The 19,958-nt window shown below is 40.6% G+C and overlaps 1 protein-coding gene across 1 annotated transcript; it reads right to left on the bottom strand.

Annotated features, from left to right (window-relative positions):
- Positions 1 to 1,558: 1,558 nt before the first annotated feature.
- LOC135087107 (succinate dehydrogenase [ubiquinone] flavoprotein subunit, mitochondrial-like) lies at positions 1,559 to 19,154 on the bottom strand. Its single transcript, XM_063981946.1, has 12 exons — positions 19,111 to 19,154; positions 17,509 to 17,700; positions 11,764 to 11,837; positions 10,768 to 10,940; positions 9,471 to 9,626; positions 7,713 to 7,870; positions 7,082 to 7,246; positions 5,751 to 5,950; positions 4,686 to 4,880; positions 4,352 to 4,496; positions 3,496 to 3,731; positions 1,559 to 1,940 (listed from the first exon to the last, which is right to left on the bottom strand). Exons 2-12 carry the CDS (start codon positions 17,522 to 17,524, stop codon positions 1,788 to 1,790), a joined length of 1,671 nt encoding a protein of 556 aa, XP_063838016.1. The 5' UTR covers positions 17,525 to 17,700; positions 19,111 to 19,154; the 3' UTR covers positions 1,559 to 1,787.
- Between the last annotated feature and the right edge of the window lie 804 nt (positions 19,155 to 19,958).

Below are 19,958 nucleotides of genomic sequence, written 5' to 3'. Positions count from 1 at the left end.
TCAGTCTAAGCATGGGGTAGAGACTTGAGGGGTCATTAAAGACTGGCCGTTTAGTTGGTATCAGGGGGCCGACTTAAATAAAAGGTAATGTTATGAAGGGATGCCCCGTTTGGGGTAGACACCGATTCAAGGAATCCGCAGTCGATCGATTTGCGATGGGAAGCAGTGTTTCTATGTTAGCGGGTAATAGTTTTTGTTTAGTTTATTTCACCCTAGTAATGCTTGATGATGATAAATGCATAATTTCACTAAAAAGGACATAGAATTAGGTAGTTTTGCCGGGCTTTTTCCGCACTTAGCCTCTAAGCCTTAAATATTAAGTAATAACGTTTCGAAAATTAATCTTAAGTACCTAATCCCTACTTATTTGAATTTCTTTCCATTTTTAATTAAACATTTTAATAACTACCGTAAGAACATAAATGTTCAGGGTGTGAGTAAATAGGGTAATCGGACTGCTTAGCTTCAATCCTATCCACATTTCTTCATTATTTTCCATGGTAGGAAACAGCTTTGGAACGTGGAATCCAAAAAAAATTCCTCTAGTCACCGCTGAATCTGTTTTGTTCGAAACGCGCCATCTGACAATCCTATTCAACACTACCCTACCAACCCTTCTGCTTTCCGTGACCCTTCTCAAGCACGCAGTTCTGAATGGCTATAATTTGGTTTTGGGTGTTTGACAGAGGGGGCATTACTAGTAGCTACTCAGAATTTTGGAAAATACACGACTCTTATTTTACTGTTTTTTAATAATTAGTATCAAAATAAGCAAGCTTAAAGGAGGAATTAAATTTAAAATTTAACAGAAACATATTTTTCCCATGATTTCTCCAAACATTTCTCATGATCCCTGATTAGCATCAAAATAGTTATTTGAAAAATGATATACCTATCAAAATCTGGATCGAAGGAGATGGAGGAATGATGGATAGATTTTTGTAACTATTTTTATGGAAAACTACTGAACGGATTTCGATAGAACTTTGTATATTAGAATACGCGAGCGCAGCAAGCCGCGGGAAAAACTAGTAATTATCCTAAAAGCACCAAAACGAATAATAAGGACCAAGTTAGAATTAAATAGAACTCAGTTAATATGAAAAAGATTATATTTCATACCAATTTTAACATGACAAAGACATTACAACCATGATAGCTTTTTTATACAATAACTTCAAAAATAAATAAATTTCATCGGGCAGAATCCATAAAAAATTACTCTATCATGATTACTATAAGATAGCTGAACATACATTACCATCACAACTGATGATAACAAACTAGCAGCATTTATTACAATGACAAGTTATACCATCAACTTGCTGACTAGATAGCTGACAGAACAAAACTATACTTTTTAGTACAATAATTAGACCCCTAAGGCTCAAGTTCACCAAATCTATAATCTCAATGAAGCTTCTATAGGACAAGATTTCTGGGATTTAAGTACACTATTGTTTGCCAGTATTATGTAAGTAACGCACAACAATTTCAAAATGTTGCCGTCACTACATAATCTTTGACATGCACGTTTACAATATCAAATACCTACCGTCATATTAAATTCAACTTTGAATGAATCTACCAATTTTAATTTTACTAGGATCCATGAGCAACAGACTGGGAACTCTATTTAAAATCATAGTCCCGAAGAAAAACATTATCAACATCGCAACAAAACTAGCCGTTTCTCATTGACAAAGACTGTTCTATTGAACAAATTGGTGAACTCGAGCCTTGGTGGAAATTGGTGGAGTACTTGAACCAAGTAAGACGTACTCGCCTCAGTACACCCTCGGCACTGGTGGAATGGTCTCCACTTCAGCAGTGAGGGTCTTGTCGATGACCGGTCGGTACCCGATGGTCACCTTCCCCGAGGCTAAGTCCACCAAGGATGTGCTGTGCTTCCGCCAGTGCTGCTCGAGAGGCTTCTTTGTCTGAAAAATTAGACATTCAGGGCCTTATTACAAAAAAGTTAAACCCGGGATGAACTCTGGTTTAAAATGACATTTCCATACTAAATGGGTCTAACTTTTTGTAATAAGGGGGTCAGAGATGAGACTTCTGTAACTTAAACTGTATTTTGAGAACAGTCGTTAGCAGATCATCTTGCTACATAACGACGAAACCCAGTAGGTTTTGATTTTTTTAGACAAGGTTTGTTGATGTGCTGTCAGCGGGCGGCCGTACCTGATCCTTCGCTGTACAGTAGACCTCATCCTGACGTGCAAGGAAGTTGTCCTTAAAATTCGTAATTTTAATAAATTATAACTTTAGACTTACTGCAGTTAGCTGTAGTCAGTCCATCCTCTTTCAGAGACGTCGTTCCCAAGAGGCGGAACAATATTAACTCACAACAAATGACGTGAGCAGCTGACATCCTTCCGTAGGGCTTGCTCGTCTTCGAGCTTGGGGAAGTCGCCTCTAAACACAACCTGAATACAATAAGGCTAATGACCTCTCCTTCTGTGCTCTTGCTGTAGTCCATTTCATCCTCCTTCTTGGGGAATTCGCCTCTAAACACAACCGGAATACAATAACGCTGCTGACCTGTCCTTCTGTACTCTTGCTGTAGTCCATCTCGTCCTCCCTCTTGGGGAAGTCGTCGCGGAAGTGCGCGCCGCGGCTCTCTGCAGCATGTTCTGCAGTTCCAGCGTCTCGACCAGTTCATACATACGGCGGATGCCATTCTTGGATGGGAAACGTTCAGACTTTGATAGGAACCTTAACGCTGTAGTAGGACGTCACTTTAATAAGAGACAACCTTAGGGATTGTTGTGTTCTAGCTCCTTACGAGCGCGGCGTCGTTAAAAGAATGAGTCTCAACTGTCTGCAGGATTGCTGTAGGCCGTCCATCCTCATTCAGAGACGTCGTTCCCAAGAGGCGGAACAATATTAACTCACAACAAATGACGTGAACAGCTGACATCCTTCCGTAGGGCTTGCTCGTCCTCGCGCTTGGGGAAGTCACCTGAATACAATAAGGCTGCTGACCTGTCCTTCTGTACTCTTGCTGTAGTCCATCTCGTCCTCCCTCTTGGGGAAGTCGTCGCGGAAGTGCGCGCCGCAGCTATTGGTGACATCGTTCAGCTGATGTCAGTCGTTTCCATAGGAAAGTCGCCCCTATGAGCGCCTCTGGCCGGGTTCCCACTATGCCGGACCGGCATTTCTGCCGGAAACCGGACACCGGTGTTCACATTACACCGGATCACCGGATCCGAAATCCGAGCCGAATGAAGTGCGGGGAGCACGGGCGGGGCGGGGCGGGAAGCACGGGCGCAGCGGGGTGGGCCGCAACTCGTTCACATTACTCCGGTCCGGTGATTTTGCCGGATTTTTGTAGCGACAAAACGCTCGGTAAAAATGCCGGACTCGGCGAAAATGCCGGATCCGGGATAATGTGAACAGCTTCATACAATTTGTACCGCCGTCAGGCCTTCCAAAAAGACCGGTGGGAACCCGGCCTAATAGGTTCAATGTTGAGCAGCTCACCTGTCCTTCTGTGCTCTTGCTGTAGTCCATCTCGTCCTCCCTCTTGGGGAAGTCGTCGCGGAAGTGCGCGCCGCGGCTCTCGGTGCGGTTGCGCGCGCACGCGACCACCTGCACGGCCGTCTGCAGCATGTTCTGCAGCTCCAGCGTCTCGACCAGGTCGCTGTTCCAGTTCAGACGACGGTCGGACACTCGGATCTCTTCGAAGGTCTTGTACCACTTTTGGATTTCTGTGTTCGCTGTTGGCGAGTAGAGCAGTTAAATGACCTGTTGTTGCAATCGAAAATGTGCGGAAAATACCCGAATAGACATTTTTCTAACTGTTGTCTATTCATATTCGTGAAGAAGCATGTTTGCTACGTAACATTTATGTATTAGGGTGAGTCAACATGTTATATTGCATTGAGAATGAGCTGGCTAGTATTTTATTCCCAAATGCTTCAAACGTGGCACAGTCATACTGACATATACCAAACGTGTAAGCATAAAACAAAGGGAGATATTACTAAAGCCTGGTCCGTGAGCACGTAGAATCCCGTCCAATGACCCCAAGCTACCCATTCCTATCGCTCGCGCGTAATTATGTTGCTGTCGCGCTCGCACACTCACAGCGGGCGCCCGTCGCACAGACGCAGGTAGGGATGGGTAGTCATTGGACGGGATTCTACGTGCTCACGGACCAGGCTTTAGTATATTTGTGCTCCAGCAATTCAACAGCCTTTCAATTACAGTCACGTTTTTCAAGTTGAAGAAAATTTTACACTCACTGCAAAAACCCAACAGACATCTGACCAGTCCTCTCCCATTGAATAAATGGTTACATGAACGGGCTTTTACTCAAGAAAAAAGGTAAACTTACCTTCATCAAGCAGTTTGGCTTCTCTGAACACGCCGCACTTGTTTTGCATCGTGAAGCGCATGCCCTCGCGTAGTTCGCAGGTGGGCGCGCACCCGTTTGCATTTCGTACTTTGTCCAGGTTGTCCAGACTTGACTCGACCAGGTTCTGAAAACAAAATGAATTAATATCCTGCAGCTGATGATGAGATGGAGACTGCCAGCCGTTTTCTTTGACGGCTAATAAGGGTCATTGCGTAAGGCGCAACAGGCAGTACAAGAGGCTTGCGCATTTCCAACCTTTTTTCTTCATAGATACAGATAAAAGTAAATATGGAGTAATCGCTGAAAATCTCACGTCTTTCAGAGTCATCTGCTTTTCCCCAGGTTTGTTCTTTTTTCCAATATCGATGGAGATGGCCTTCCCAAAGACCACGATGTCTAGGATAGAATTGGCTCCCAGCCTGTTGGCGCCGTGACAGTTGCTGACGGCCTCGCCAGCTGCGTACAGACCCGGCACTACACAGTCCGAGCCATCTTGGAACATAACCACCTGAAATAGAGTAGAATGATGATGATGATGATCCGACCGATTTCGGTCATGGCGACCACTCCGACTCCTAGCTGTCTTGGCGGCGCTGGTGTGCCCGAAGATGGCTTACGTAGCCTATTTGCGCGGTAAAATCCTTCGCGCATTGAGGGCATCTGAGCACGCCGCCAACATAGTTATAGGGAATGGCGGCAGATGGACGGGCCTTCAAGTCATCGCGCTTCGCGTCGAGTTCAGTCGTACGCTGCACCTCGAACTCGTGGACTTACCTCTTCATAATCTCCCGCCATTCTGGATGCTGTGCTGCCAAACCTTCCAGGGCTCAATGTTGCATCTTTTCATGTGCCGCTTCTGTACATCTTTGTACCTGAGGAGTTGACCGCCATGTTTCCGCTTACCCTCCTCAAGTTCAGAGTAGAAGTTGCGCTTCGCCATCCTCTCGTCCGTCATACGTGATACGTGACCACACTATTGAAGCTGGCGACGCATTTATGTATAGGCCTCAATGCCACCCACATAGGCTCGTCGTAGCACCTCGGTATTGCGCACTCGATCAGACTTTCACATTTTTATTTTTTAACGCGCTCACTAGTGAGGACGTTTGATGTAAACTCACAATAAGCCCTCAGATGAAAGAAGGCATACCGATAAAAATATACGTACTAAGGCCGAGTTGCAGCAACTTACTATGAATCGTAACTAGAACAAAAACGGGTGTTTTTTGTATGGAGATTGACAGATTTTTGACGTTTGTTAAAGTTAAAGTACAATGGGGTAACTCAGCCTTAGTTACCTAATGTGTAACATAGCAGGCTGTTGCAGTGATCATAGCACATGAATCATTTTCTACACTCTAAATAGAATAATAATTACCTCTCCTTTAAAGTTGATAGGGATGCCCCCCATGGTGTAGTGAACGGTTGGGATGATGGGGACGGGTTCCTTCGTGACGTCGACGCCAGTGAAAGTGAACGCCGTCTCCGAAATGCCGGGAAGTCTCTCATGAATCACTTCTGGCGCCAGGTGGTGCAGCTGGAGATACATGTGGTCCTTCTTTGGACCAACGCCGCGGCCTGAAAATGATACATAAGATATTCTTCAATAAGAATAATAATACATTGCACAAGAAGTTGTATTTACCAATTTTGAAAAATCTGAATTAAATATGTAGTTTACTGACATTTCACGAATTTCTTAACATCGCAACAGATACCCATTTATTTTTCACTAGCTGTGCCCGCGACTTCGTACGCGTGAAAACCCGTTTTCGCAACATTTTTCATTGTTGGTCTGCTCCTATTGATCGTACCGTGATGTTGTATAACCTATAGCCTTCCTCGATACCTAACACTGAAATAATTTTTCAAATCGGACCAGTAGTTCCGGAGATTAGCGCGTTCAATTAAACAAACAAACCAACAAACAAACTCTTCAGCTTTATAATATTAGTATAGATTTGACTTGATAGTAGAAGGCTTGAGCTCAGTATCCTGCATGGTCAGCAAAGACTTTGCTTTATTATATTAAGCAGTCCCAGTTTTGGAAACCAGAAAACAATTAAATACCTGGTAAATTATCGTCAAGCGGCTAGCACTCGTTGGTTTTCAATCGATTTTACTTTTTCAGGAAAATGATACGGAACAACAGGTAGCATGATATGTGGGATTCTCACTGCATAAAAACGACCAAGTGCAAGTCCGACTCGCGCACCGAGGGTTCTAGGTATACAGACTTCATTCATTACGGTCTCAAAGAATTTTTCAGGTATTTATTTCTTTTCCCCCAATATCGACTTACGGGAATTCTCAGTAATCAAAACCTTATTTTGCTTATCATACCTCTTAAAACAACGAGTTTAAGTTACTTTTTTGCTTTTTATTTTGTGGACATACTAATAGAAAATACACAGTAAACAGGTAGGTAATTTCGCGCGGTGTACATCGAACCAACCCCTGTGACGTCTGTGACCAAGAGAGAGTTAACTATGATTATTTATGATCCAAATGTACCAACATGATGCAATAAACATTTATGACTATGACTAAGGCCCGATTCGACCAAACTTTTATCCGAGAATAACTCCTGGTATAACTGGCACATTGACAGTTTCTGTATGCGAAATATGTCAAAACTGACGATTTATTCTGAGATTAATACATATTTACTCTTGTTTGGTCGGATCCACCCTAAGAAAGTCAGCCAACCTTGCCGTATCTCCGTGGCGATGGAACGGGAGACCACGTCCCGGCTGGCCAGGTCCTTGGCGTTGGGCGCATACTTCTCCATGAATCGCTGGCCCTCGCTGTTGACCAGGTAGCCGCCTTCCCCGCGGCAACCCTCCGTCATCAAGCAGCCGGAGCCATACATGCCTGTTACCACAAAATGTTCCAAGATAAAAATCTCATTACGAATTATTATTTCTTTCTTTGTTTGGATAGTACTGGTTACGAGCGAAAATGTTCTTAGAATTTAAAATCTCTGATCTCAGCCTCGCTACGAATACATGAGTGCCAAGCTCCTAAAAGACAAACAAAAACGCGCAGCCGCGCCTCATGGTCCTTCGAGCCGGATCTGAACCTATTTTAATTTCGGATTTTCTCTGTCACTCTCGCCCATAAGAGGCTTTTGGTTCTTATGAGTGTTAGACAATAAGTACGTTTCTCCTAATACGGACCTGCAAAAAAGTCCTGTCCGTCCCAAACACAATAATCCGGGGCTTAACAAGCACTTTCAGGGCAGATACGTAACATCCTGGACTGCATCTCCCTTCAGGTGCGATGGTGGTCAAATACCTGCCTTGTTCTGCATAAAAAAGGGTAAAGAGTTCATACGTACCAGTAGGATGGAACTGTATGAACTCCATGTCCTGCAGCGGTATTCCGGCCCGCGTGGCCATGGCGCAGCCGTCACCGGTGCAGGTGTGTGCGGCGGTGCAGGAGTACCACATTCGAGGGTACCCGCCAGTCGCGACCACCGTGTTCTTGGCTTGAAACCTGAAACACAAGCTAGCGTCACTCACCGCTGATCTGAGACATCAATAGACTAAGAGCTGGTGAACGCTAGAGCTACGTCATTTTATAAAAGCTGAAAGTTTGTCAGCGTATGCTCCCAATATAGGATAGAATGTTGGTGAATTATGAAGTTTGGGTCATCGTGGCTTTAGCAGCTATACTAAAAACACTGTCTGGCAAGGAGATGGAACTGTCAAAACTGTCTGGCTGATGTGGAAACAACTTCTAATCATTGCCCTTACATAAAAATCAGATTTTATGGTAAGTTTTTTTAGGATAGCTGCCAAAGCCACAATGACCCAAACTTCATGATTCACTAACATTCTATCCTATATTGGGAGCATACGGTGACAAACTTTCATCTTTTATAAAATGACGTAGGTCTGGCGTTCACTAGCTCTTAGTCTATATAGTGCTTTTGCATAAAAATGCAAACCCATTTGAAGACTACTTGAATTATTGAATGAAAAAGGATTTTGAGTAAAAAAATGCAAAACTTTTTGCAAAACATTGAATGATTTCTCAGAAGCTTGAGGGGGCGCCGGGCATCGATCCCGGGTCTCTCGCTTGACGCGAGCACTCTACCAACTGAGTTACGCCTCCGATACACAAATGGGCGAATTTCAGGTTCTAGTTCTACGCAGGACATCATAATTTGTATGTTTTTGGGTGTATTTGAAATAAATAAGGCTTGATTTAATGAGAATTGACGTGAATGGTATTTTATGAAGTTAATTTTACTGGTTACTATTCCAATGAAAGTTAAAAGGACCACAAAATCAATTACGTAATAAACTCAGAAAAAGCGCGCCCTCTATCATCCTCACTCAATATTAACATGTTGTCGGCTTTTGCATGAAACTTCATGAAAGGTTTGCCGATTTGCCGGAACAGTTGCCGGTTAGCATTACATTCCCAATTCTCGATGGAGAGGGCATTATTTGAGTGTAGCTTCATAAAATTCTGTTTAACTATTTTTATAGACTCTTAGAAGTTTATTAATGTAAATTATGAAAGGAAATGTAATAAAGGAAAATAAAATTTCCACAAGACGCCGTCACATTTGGTAGGATTCATTAGAAATTTCAGTCAATAGAACTGGAACTGAAAAACTGTGGCGGAGTGACGGCTACAGACTACGCAATGACTACGAGGTCCGTTCCAGAGGAATACAAACTTTTGTAATTGATTGGATTACTAGTGTACCAGCTTATCATGCTAGCTGAATAGACCTTGTATATCCAGCAATATTAGGGCATAACGCTTGTATTCACAAACGATGCTTGCTTAAGTGAAGCAGCAAATCAAACGCACAGCGTTGAATGGAGCTCTGTGATTGTTTCGTGTGGCACCTTGTGCGTTCGCGCGCAATGTGAGACCTTATAGTAATGTTTGTGCATACGGGCGTAAAACTAGCTGTTCTATTTGTTATTTTCGTGGATAACGGTGCTGGTTGTGCATTTATTTAAGATATATCTGTAAGACTTTTTGTAAAACCGTTTGTACAATTGTTTTTTGTCCCTAATAAAATAAAATAAAAAATAAAAATAAAACGGCTGAAATGAATGGGAAACCTTCAAACCTGTGAAGACTGCTGTCGTCCATGTCCAACGCCAGGGCACCCACAACCTCGCCATCCTGGATGAGCAGGTCCAAGACGAAGAACTCGGAGAACAGGTCGATGTTCGTGAACTTCGTACTGTATCCATACAGGGTGTGCAAGAGAGCGTGGCCTGTACTGTTGAGTAGAAACCATTTGTAACATTTATATTTACAGAAGAAAATCATTCACTGTTACAAACTACCCGAAAGTGACGTCATTAACTAAGGGTTGGAGTGATTTTGGAAGAGTTCATCATAAGGTCATTTATGCCTATTTTCACCATCGATCCCTAATTTTTAAGTGACCCGTGAATGGTAACACGTAACAGTGTTTTCATAAGGCTCACTTGAAAAATTAGGGATTGATGGTGAAAATGGGCATTAGTCTCTCTTGCAGGAGGACGAAGCTCTTTAAGTTACCTCAGACAAAAACGGATGACTTAGCCTACACACTCCCCAAGCTACCCAATTTTGAGGAAGTTCATGAAAAGTATGATTTTCAAATTGTGATTTGGAGACTTGCTAACATTTTATGTTGCACCAAGCTATTTGTGGTTCCAACTCCACGACTAAACTGTTTTTGGAACAGAAGTAAGTACAGGGAAATGCCGAACAGATGGCGCCCTTTAATCCGTTATTGATTTTCAACCCCTACCCCTATCGGACACCCCTGTCGTGCATGACAGGGATAGCAGAGCACCTGTCCTTGTCAATTATACGAAGGGTAATATTTCTTTAGCCATCCCCAAACTATTAAAAAAACATGGATTTAGAACTTCGCGCGCCTCTGTTTTTGAAACCGAGATAAAAACTATGTCCTTTCCCGGGAATTCGACGCTGTAAGTATAGCGTATTTTTTAAAATAGAAATACCTACTGTATCTACTGGTTATCGTTACGGGACAAGGTAAGAAATTTTTATATATTTTTGTCGGCCGTTTGGTGTAGTGGTTCAGAACGGACTACTATGCCGAGAGGTCCCGGGTTCGATTCCCGGCCGGGCAGAAATTGAAATGATGAATTTTAATTTCTGTGACGGGTCTGGGTGTTACTATGTATAATATGACTATGTATTTAAAAAAAAAAGTATATAAGTAGTATATCCGTTAAGCTAGCACCCATAACACAAGCATATTAATTGCTTACTTTGGGGCTAGATGGCGCTGTGTGAGATTGTCCAAAGATATTTATTTATTTATTCTTACATCCTAGACTACATCTCGCTTCACATCAGGTACATGATTCCTTTCAAATTGCCTTATTGTGGATTTTACTCACCGATCTGCAACACAGCACGTTCTTTTAGCCACCTTCTTCCCAAAATGGGTGCTGCCTCCTCCAAAGGACCGCTGGTAGATCTTCCCTTCTTGCGTCCTGGAAAACGGCATTCCCATGTTTTCCAGTTCGAATGCTACGATGGGGGCCTGTTGTGTTAGGTATTGAATGGAGTCCTGGAAATAATGATTTATTATCAGACTGGAATCTATTACTTCTATACTTTTACTAATATTATAAATGCGAAAGTAACTCTGTCTGTGTCGCTTTCACGATTAAACCACTGAAGGATTTTGATGTTTAGAGATATTTTATGTCCCGGGACATAGGATAGTTTTTATCCCGGTTTTTTAAACAGAGTCGCGCGCCATAAAGTTTTTCTGTCACAGACAAAATTCCACGCGGGCGGAAAGCTAGTTGGATATAAATATGTAATTAATACTCGTTATTATGGTAAAAACTTGAATAAATACCAAATAATTTTGTTAGTCACAAATCGAAACTTAAAAATTGTATGCGTGAAAATTCGAGGGGTCGTGAAGTTAGCGAGAGAAAAACAAAAAAGAATCGAAATTAGTCGTCGAGAAAAGAATGCAGTTTTCTTAGTGGCCAGTGTCGTAAGGAGGCGAACGTGTACGGCTGTAACAAAAATTATACCTTTTTTCTTTTTTAAAAAGGATATTAGTATTTTTTTATGCACCCAGGTGCGGTGATTATGTGAGATGCAGTCTAGGATGGTACATTATCTGCCCTGTAAGTGCCTATTCACTCTCGCCTTGAATTTGCACAAGTTTTGCAATAGTCTAGCGGTGGCGGAGTTCGAACCAGCGTTCCTCGGATCTCGAGCCGGCAAGTCCGACACCTCAGTTCAGCTATTGTATGTAGTTTCAATATTTTCAATGATAAGCGGCTAGCTAGTTGGGATGTCCTTTTATTTTGATTCCAAACCACGAAACTCGAAGTAAATAAACAATAAAACCAATAATGATAATGACTTACCTGATCTCCCAACCAATCCGATCCTTTGACTGTGTCGTAGAAGTGCCACCGCCAATCGTCTTCGTGCATACTACCTAAAGAAACAAAGCTCAATTTAAAAAAAAAAACACATAAAATGAAATTTTATGTGTCTTATGTTTGGTTTGGAAAACCCCTTGATTTAAAATGGTCAAGGAATAATTAATATTGGAGTTCCTAGCCGAGTCTACATTTCAGTCAATAACGGTGCAGTGCTAGAGTAAGACTTCACAGGAAGGAGATTAATTTTATTCAGCTATTGTCAGTGTTCCCGTGTCGGTAGACTGAAGGTCATCTTTGCTCGTTTTATCGTAAAAAACTTTTTGTTGGGGTTTTTATAGTGTCGCTAATCCACCTAAAAGGTAAAATCCATGTCTGACAGAAAATAGCTCGTACGTAACATAATATAAGTATTTACAACTCAATGTTGTTTCTGCTTCTCACAATGGTAACTATTTAAAACTACCTATTTCAAACGACCTTATTATGTTTCATGTTATTTGTAAAGTTTAATTTACGTCGAACAATGCAGTTGGTAAGTTAAAATTACTTTGTACCTATGAGAATTGTGTCATTTTGATCACATATCAGACTCTAGGGGGGTTGAGTTTGTACGAGCTGTTTACAGCAAATTACATCCGAAGACGTACGTAAAAACGTTTTCGGAAAATCAAAATATTCATATTTAAGAGCATGATGTGTTGTCAATTTTATAAAACCTATAAAACTCATTTTATTTTTGCAAGTAGGCTTTTACATGTCTCAAAAGCACTACACGTCCCAGTATTGACCCAACCACTACTTCGGGACGATAAATGGGCCAGTGCTGAGAAGATATTTATTTTATAACTAGCGGCCGCCCGCGACTTCGTACGCGTGGATCCCGTTTTACCCTCTTCACCTATCTTACGCGGTTTAGATATTTTCATACAAATGTTTTTTCCCGCTAACTCCCGTTCCCGTGGGAATTTTGCAATATCCTGTTGTAACTAAGCTTTAAGTTCACTAAGGTACCTGCATGACAAATTTCAAGCGTCTAACTTAAGCGGTTTAGATTTTTCATACAAATGTTTTTTCCCGCTAACTCCCGTTCCCGTGGGAATTTTGCAATATCCTGTTGTAGCTAAGCTTTAAGTTTACTAAGGTACCTGCATGCCAAATTTCAAGCGTGTAACTTAAGCGGTTTAGATTTTTCATACAAAAGGATTTTCCCGCTAATTCCTGTTCCCGTGGGAATTCCTAAGTATATTATAACCTGCCCAGGAGTATGAAGAATAATTGTACCAAGTTTCGTTAAAATCCGTCGAGCAGTTTTTGTTTCTATAAGGAACATACAGACAGACAGACAGACAGACAGACAGACAGACAAAAATTTTACTGATTGCATTTTTGGCATCAGTATCGATCGCTTATTACCCCCTGATAGTTATTTTGAAAATATATTGCATGTACAGAATTGACCTCGCTACAGATTTATTATAAGTATAGATATGAACATTATTCCCATTTAATTAAAAGCATTCATTATTTGGTTTTCACATGGCAACTTAATCACTCGGTCAGTGTCCACAAAAGCCGTCATTAAAGCCGTCATTAACGTCGATGATATTTTTGAAAAGAAACGGAATTTTGTGTACGATTCCAATTTAATTTGGAAAATGAAGTCCGTAGGTGTAAACCCTGTTCGGAAATATTCTGACAGGGCCGAACTCTAGTGCAATGTGACCACTGGATTATTCCACTTATAGCACTGAGTATGGGTGAAAATTTGCAATCCCCCTTGATGGGGCCAGTCAATAGGAATGAACATTTATTAGTATCAACTACTGTACAGGTACACACAATATTGATTGCGTTTATAATACTGATCTATCATTAAAAGATGTATCATTACTGAGGAAAAGACACAAAATATTTTTTTCCACAATATGTAATAATTATCACCAATCAAAGAGGCCCTAGCAGATCAAGCCCAGTAAGTTCGACCTTAGTTCAGATCTGCATCGTTATGAAACTGCTGTAACACAATATTTTTATTGCTCGGGCAAACAAAAAATAAGTACAGTCGCGGAATGAAAAGGTTCGTCAGTTTTCAAATTGATTCCTTCAACGAATCGCGAGCACATATTACCTTTTGAAACTATGTTACAGAATAATCTCGAGATAGACAAAATAATCTTTAACTGTTAGTCAGTAAAGTTCAAAATTATTCAGATTAAAGTTGTTTGACATTTATCTTGTCAAGAAAATTTTTATGATTGAAAAACTAAAACCTTCTTGTTGGTTCAACCTGCCATTATTATTTCTATTAAATAAAAAAAATACATTTTGTAACATTGCACTGATGCGATGGGACAGAAAAATAAGCAAAACCTTATTCGTTAGCAAACGTCACATTTATTTAAATGTTAGCAGCACTGTTTCTTGCACTGGTATGTTGGCAGGTTTGACTCTTACAGTACCTAGTGCAAGCGAAAACCGACACTAAGGTGACGAACCTTTTCATTCCGCGACTGTACATAACAAAGGCATATTGAAATCTACACGTGCAGTTCATGTTTTATTGGAATCTACACGTGCAATTCATGTTTTGTTCGTCGTTTGGTTGGAATAATATGCACACAATTGTGGTTTTATGATGAATGGTCAAGTGTGAACAGACCGATGATTAGTGTTCCGTGGGAACAAAGTGATAACTTTTTCAATCACCACAAATGGTATCAAGTCTGAACCTTTGTTCTTGTAAATATAATCCTGAGGGGTTATTGGGGCTAAGCATAAGAATCCCTTCTGACTCACCGCACTACCAAACCACACTACCAGTAGTGTCGTGGGGAATATTTTTTCCCTTCTGCACTACCAAGCCAGTAGTGTCGTGGGTAATTTTTAAGGGTCATACATCTTCATTCCCATCGACACTACTACCATAACTAAATGTAAAATTTGTAAAATTTTGGATTGTTTTGGAATAAATTATGTTTATATGCAACTCTAACCTCTGTGCAATTTTGCAGTTTGACGGAATTTCCTGAAAATAAAATTTACCTAAAAGGGCTTATGTACTGTACATGTTACGGTTAATGTACAAGTAAAACGCTTTCAAATGATACCAAACACGGCATATTTATCTTAACTTTATTTTTTTACTCTGTATGGTTTGTCCGCTAGAGGGCGCCACATTAGATTTTGTGAAACCCCATATAGCCTATAACCAGCGGACAATAGGGATGTTTCCTGGGTCAAAAAGCAAGAGTTTTAATTAGTCCGTCAGTTAACTTATCAAAAAATACTCTACACATATTTTTCACTTTTTCAAACTAATGAAAATTTAAAGAGATAAAGCGCGCCAAAGTTCATTAGAAGAGGCCCGTGACGTCAATGCTTGCATAAAAGTGCCGCACGTTGTGACGTCGTGCGGAACTTCAACGCACCATAACTATGTAATTATTTGTTAGATTGACAAATAAAAATATATGTGTTCAATATTTTTTGATATTAAACATGACGGACTAAAAAAATTTTTTAGGAAACTAGCCTATTAAGACGCTTCTAATGATTAGTCATTTGTCGAATTCTGATAAGTAGTTTAGAAGTTACGAGGGAACAGATGAACATACATAGCCTGTCAAAATCATAACCCTCCTTTTGCTTTGCCGTAGTCGGGTAAAAATAATTTAATTTTTGTTTTTCTTTCACGCAAAGTTATATAGGTATAAGCCCTTTTAGGTAATATTTTATTTTCAGTAAATTCCGTCAAACTGCAAATTTGCACAGAGGTTAGGGTTGCATATAAACATAATTTATTACAAAACAATCTAAAATTTTACAAATTTTACATTTAGTTATGGTAGTAGTGTCGATGGGAATGAAGATGTATGTTACCCACGACACTACTGGCTTGGTAGTGCAGAAAGGAAAAAATATTCCCCACGACACTACTGGTAGTGTGGTTTGGTAGTGCGGTGGGTCAGAAGGGATAAGAATGATAATCACTGCAGAGTTTTTGAGCCAACCAATCATTAAGGAGAGCTCTTGGTAGGTAGGTAGACTTAGGTCTTTGTTCCAAAAAATATGTATGTGGAGCCAAGATACATTAGTAGTATTTTTTTGGGAAATGTCCTTTTATCAACAAGTTCATGATGTAGAAGCAAAAGAATGATCAACTTAAGAATCTCACTTAAATATTTCGAATAGGTTTTAACATAATAGCTGCTGAACCTTAAAAAAACTCGGTTCGGTTTCAGCATTATAAGAACTCGGTCTATTGTTGATGTAAAATAATATTTCAGGTGAAATATTGAAAAAGTAGATATTGGAATTTGCTGGATAGTATTTTTCATGTGATGTGGTTAAATTAATCAGCTTTAGACTAGGCGCAGACCACCGATTTTTAGTTGGCCGATAGTTAGGCCCGATTATAATTTGTATGAAGAATCGGCCAAATCAAATCGGTGTAATGTCACAGAATAATAATAAGTACTGTAATGTGCGCACTTCCATACATGCCCATACTGATCAACTGCCCGACTAAACTATCGGCCGACGAAAAATGGATGGTCTGCGCCTAGGCTTATGTTTCGTAATTAGTACCAGCAGAGTAAAATAAGACTACCCACTTTACTATGCATCTCTTATGAGGCGATTAACCCATCAAACCCGAAGCGGTCGCATAAGACCCGGTTTCCACCAAGGCAAAGCAGAGCGGAGCGGAGAAGTGTTTTGAATAACCAATCAGATTTCATTATTTCCACTTCTCCGCTCGCGCGCCACCGCTGTCATATTTCTATAGAAAAATTTGACGGCCCGACATTTCTCCGCTCTGCACCGCTTGACCCGCGTTAGTGGAAACCGGGCCTAAGACCGCGTAGCAATGAGGGTTTTTGCGAATGAAAGATCCGCTAGATGGCGGGATGTGGATGTGGGGTCTGACTGCTGCGTGATTGGTGGATTTTGACATATCTGTCAATGTCATGTCAAAAATAACCAATCATGCAGCATTTGGACCTCGCGTCTACGTATTACCATCTGGCGGATTTTTCATTCGCGAAAACCCTCATTGATTTCTATTGTGTCTCGATTCGCAGGGGCTTGAAGGGCTACAGGAGATATAAATGGTAAAGTCAGGCTTCTCTCTGTCTGGCCATCGTAGCGAGTTACGTCTATTATGTTCTTCTAATCCTAGGCGCCGACCATCGATTTTTCGTCGGCCGATAGTTTAGTCGGGCAGTTGATCAGTATGGGCATGTATGGAAGTGCGCACATTACACCGATTTGATTTGGCCGATTCTTCATACAATTTAAAATTGGGCACAACTATCGGCCAACTAAAAACCGATGGTCTGCGCCTAGTCTAAATCTAAATTTGCCTGTCTCTTTTGACTGCAATGGGAACTCGTCCGTATTCACAAACGATGCTTGCTAAAGTGAAGCAGCATATCGAACGCACAGCGTTGAATAGAGCCCTGTGATTGGTTCGCGTGTCATCCTGTGCGTCCGTGAGCACTGTGAGACCTCATAGTATGTATGTGAATACGGGCGAAAAGGACTTGATTTTTAAGGACAAAATGAATAATTTTTTAAATTTGATAATGATTAGAATATAGATCTTCTCAGAACTTTATTTTATTGTCCCGAAGCAGTGGTAGGGTTATTTGCAAAAATAAATGAGTTTTATTATAGTTTTTATGAGTTTTATACCAGGATTTAATGAGAAATATCAGCATGTACCGATCGAAGCGTTCATTCCGCCCTGTGCTGCTATAGTGTGTGACCTGGTCGGGAACAGCTTGCTGACGATGGCGACGGAGAACTGCTGCTGGGCCAGCCCCACGGCTGCGCGGAGACCAGCGCCGCCCGCGCCGATAATCAGGCAGTCGTGCGTGTGGTGCTGGATCTCGTACGACCCTGACCTGGTGGGCACTGGAATGAGGAATTGTTGAGGAAACATTGTGTGGAGATCACTTGCCTTTTGATAACAGAAAACAATGAATGGTCTACACTAAGGCCCGATTCGACCAAACTTTTATGCGAGAATAACTCCTGATATAACGGGCAGTTTTCTGGAAGTACACATTGACAGTTTCAGTTTGGGAAATATGTCAAAACTGACGATTTAATCGAATCCGCCCTAAGTCTTTGAAAGCAGATTTTCTTACAGACTTGTTACAGTCACCGGCCATCATCTCATGACAACGTCCGCCCTCAAATAAGATACGATACCATGTCGTATCGTTTCCCATAACCATACAAGCATGCCACCTCAAGCTACGGTTGAAATTTGCTTGCAAAAGCCATGGACCTATAAAAAAAGGCGGACGGAACTCGCGCTACAACAAAACTGTGACGCAAAATTTTGGCGTTTGTCTATTGTGTGAGTGAATTTAGGGATGCCATGTTAGCCAAAACATTTTACCCATTTATTTTAAGAAAAACATAGATCGGCAGATGTTACTTGGAAATGTAGACAGAATTATTCCGTGCCATTTTAAAGGGATGAAAGGTGAATGCGTTGAGGTAGGCGCGAAATTTTCAATGTTCAAATTTTCTCACATTGTTTGCAAGTCAGTGTGTCAGGGTATGTAGTTATGTACATAATGTTGATCAAAAATGATTCACGCAGTTACAAATTACGAATCTTGTGTATATTATAATCATAATCTTATGCATCATCAATATATTATTATTATCTCTGATAGATTTTTTTTAACATACAACCTGACACTGACTTGAAATCAATGTAAGAAAATTTGAATTTTGCAGTTCCACATTTTTGGAAAGGATCAAATTTGCCTATGAAAATATATCCCATTAAAACACAATTATTATGATAAATTATTTTATTACCATAGTATGCGTAATAAATAACTAAAAAGTCCTAAAATTATTATTAATTTCCCATATTTCGGGTAATTTTCCCACGTAAATAACTGAGAACACTGGTCTTTGACGTATTATTTTTTCGAGTGAATGACGTTTGATTTCAATTAATTTCAATATTTTAATGTCGGGAAATAAGTGATTGGATTATTATTTTGCCTGTGAAATGTGATTCCTTAATTTTTGTTTGTTCGAACAGAACGGTTTTTACACAATTTCATCACACAAGACATGTCGTATTCGTGTTGTTTTTTCGCTGCTTAAATGTGTCAACTGTGTGAAGTTTGCACTCGAAGTGGTGTAACAGGGTGTGAATGTGTGCGTGCCGGCCTGTACGTACAGGCAAGCTGGTGTATCCTAATGTCACAGTATATTGTTGATGAGAATCCGTCCGACTTTTTTTATAGGTCCATGGCAAAAGCTTTAAACAATATAAATGTTAATATTAGTTACCTTTAAGTGGTATTCTTCTGCTAATGATAGTTCTGAAGTTGAAACATTTCTGCAACAACCAAATTACAAAACAGGCTACAACTAAAAAAAGTATTTATTTCTAAAAGATGTCACATGTAGGTACAATTTTATTCTGGCGGTCTGTGCAATAAGCAAGAAAGCTTTTGTATCGCAGTGGCCAATACAAACAGTTATCATAATATAAATGACGTCGGTATTCACTATCCTTTCCAGTGTGTTACGACCTGGCCACTGCTGGCCAGTAATGGCGCATCCACACATGCCGGGCGGCGCGGCCGGCGGCCAACCCGGCGGCCAGGACGGCACACTGTCAAGGCATTTTGAAAGCCGGCGGCAAACCCGGCGGCATAAGCCGCAGTTACTTACCAATGCCATTGAAATCATAATTTTATTTTTATTTAAATTATCCTTGATTATTTAATTTATTTAACCAATAAAATTATCAAAGTTGTTTATTATATTGACGGATGCCGCAATTTGACACTTGACATAAAAGTTCATTTGTTTTTAATTTTTTCAGACAGCCAGTATTAAACAAAAAGTTTTACTTTGAATAAATTTATGTTGATATTTTTGCATTAGGTTTCGCATTGAGGAATAAAAATTATCTGAGTAGGGGAGACTGGGGCTGGTTTTAACAGGGGTAAATACTAACAGCGTAATTACATAGAACCTATTCGACTTACCACGCTAATTCCAACGCACTTTGTGCCTACGAATAAGCGCGAACGTGTCTCGACCTGTCAGTTGCCGGCCAAGCGTCACGGGAGCAGGTTGCGTCAGACGCCTTCAATTTCACAGGAAAATGAACTTTTTTACGTGTTTAA

The sequence above is a fragment of the Ostrinia nubilalis genome, chromosome Z (genome assembly GCF_963855985.1).
Source record: "Ostrinia nubilalis chromosome Z, ilOstNubi1.1, whole genome shotgun sequence".
Classification (NCBI taxonomy): domain Eukaryota; kingdom Metazoa; phylum Arthropoda; class Insecta; order Lepidoptera; family Crambidae; genus Ostrinia; species Ostrinia nubilalis.
The sequence above is the reverse complement of the archived record's forward strand: the minus strand, read 5'-3'. Positions and strand labels throughout refer to the sequence as shown.

Excerpts from the sequence above, each read along its gene's own strand:
- LOC135087107 (XM_063981946.1), bottom strand. Across the intron at positions 7,247-7,712 it reads CATACAGTTCCATCCTACTG|GCATGTATGGCTCCGGCTGC; the intron begins GTACGTATGAAC and ends TTGTGGTAACAG. Across the intron at positions 1,941-3,495 it reads GCAAGAGCACAGAAGGACAG|ACAAAGAAGCCTCTCGAGCA; the intron begins GTGAGCTGCTCA and ends CTAATTTTTCAG.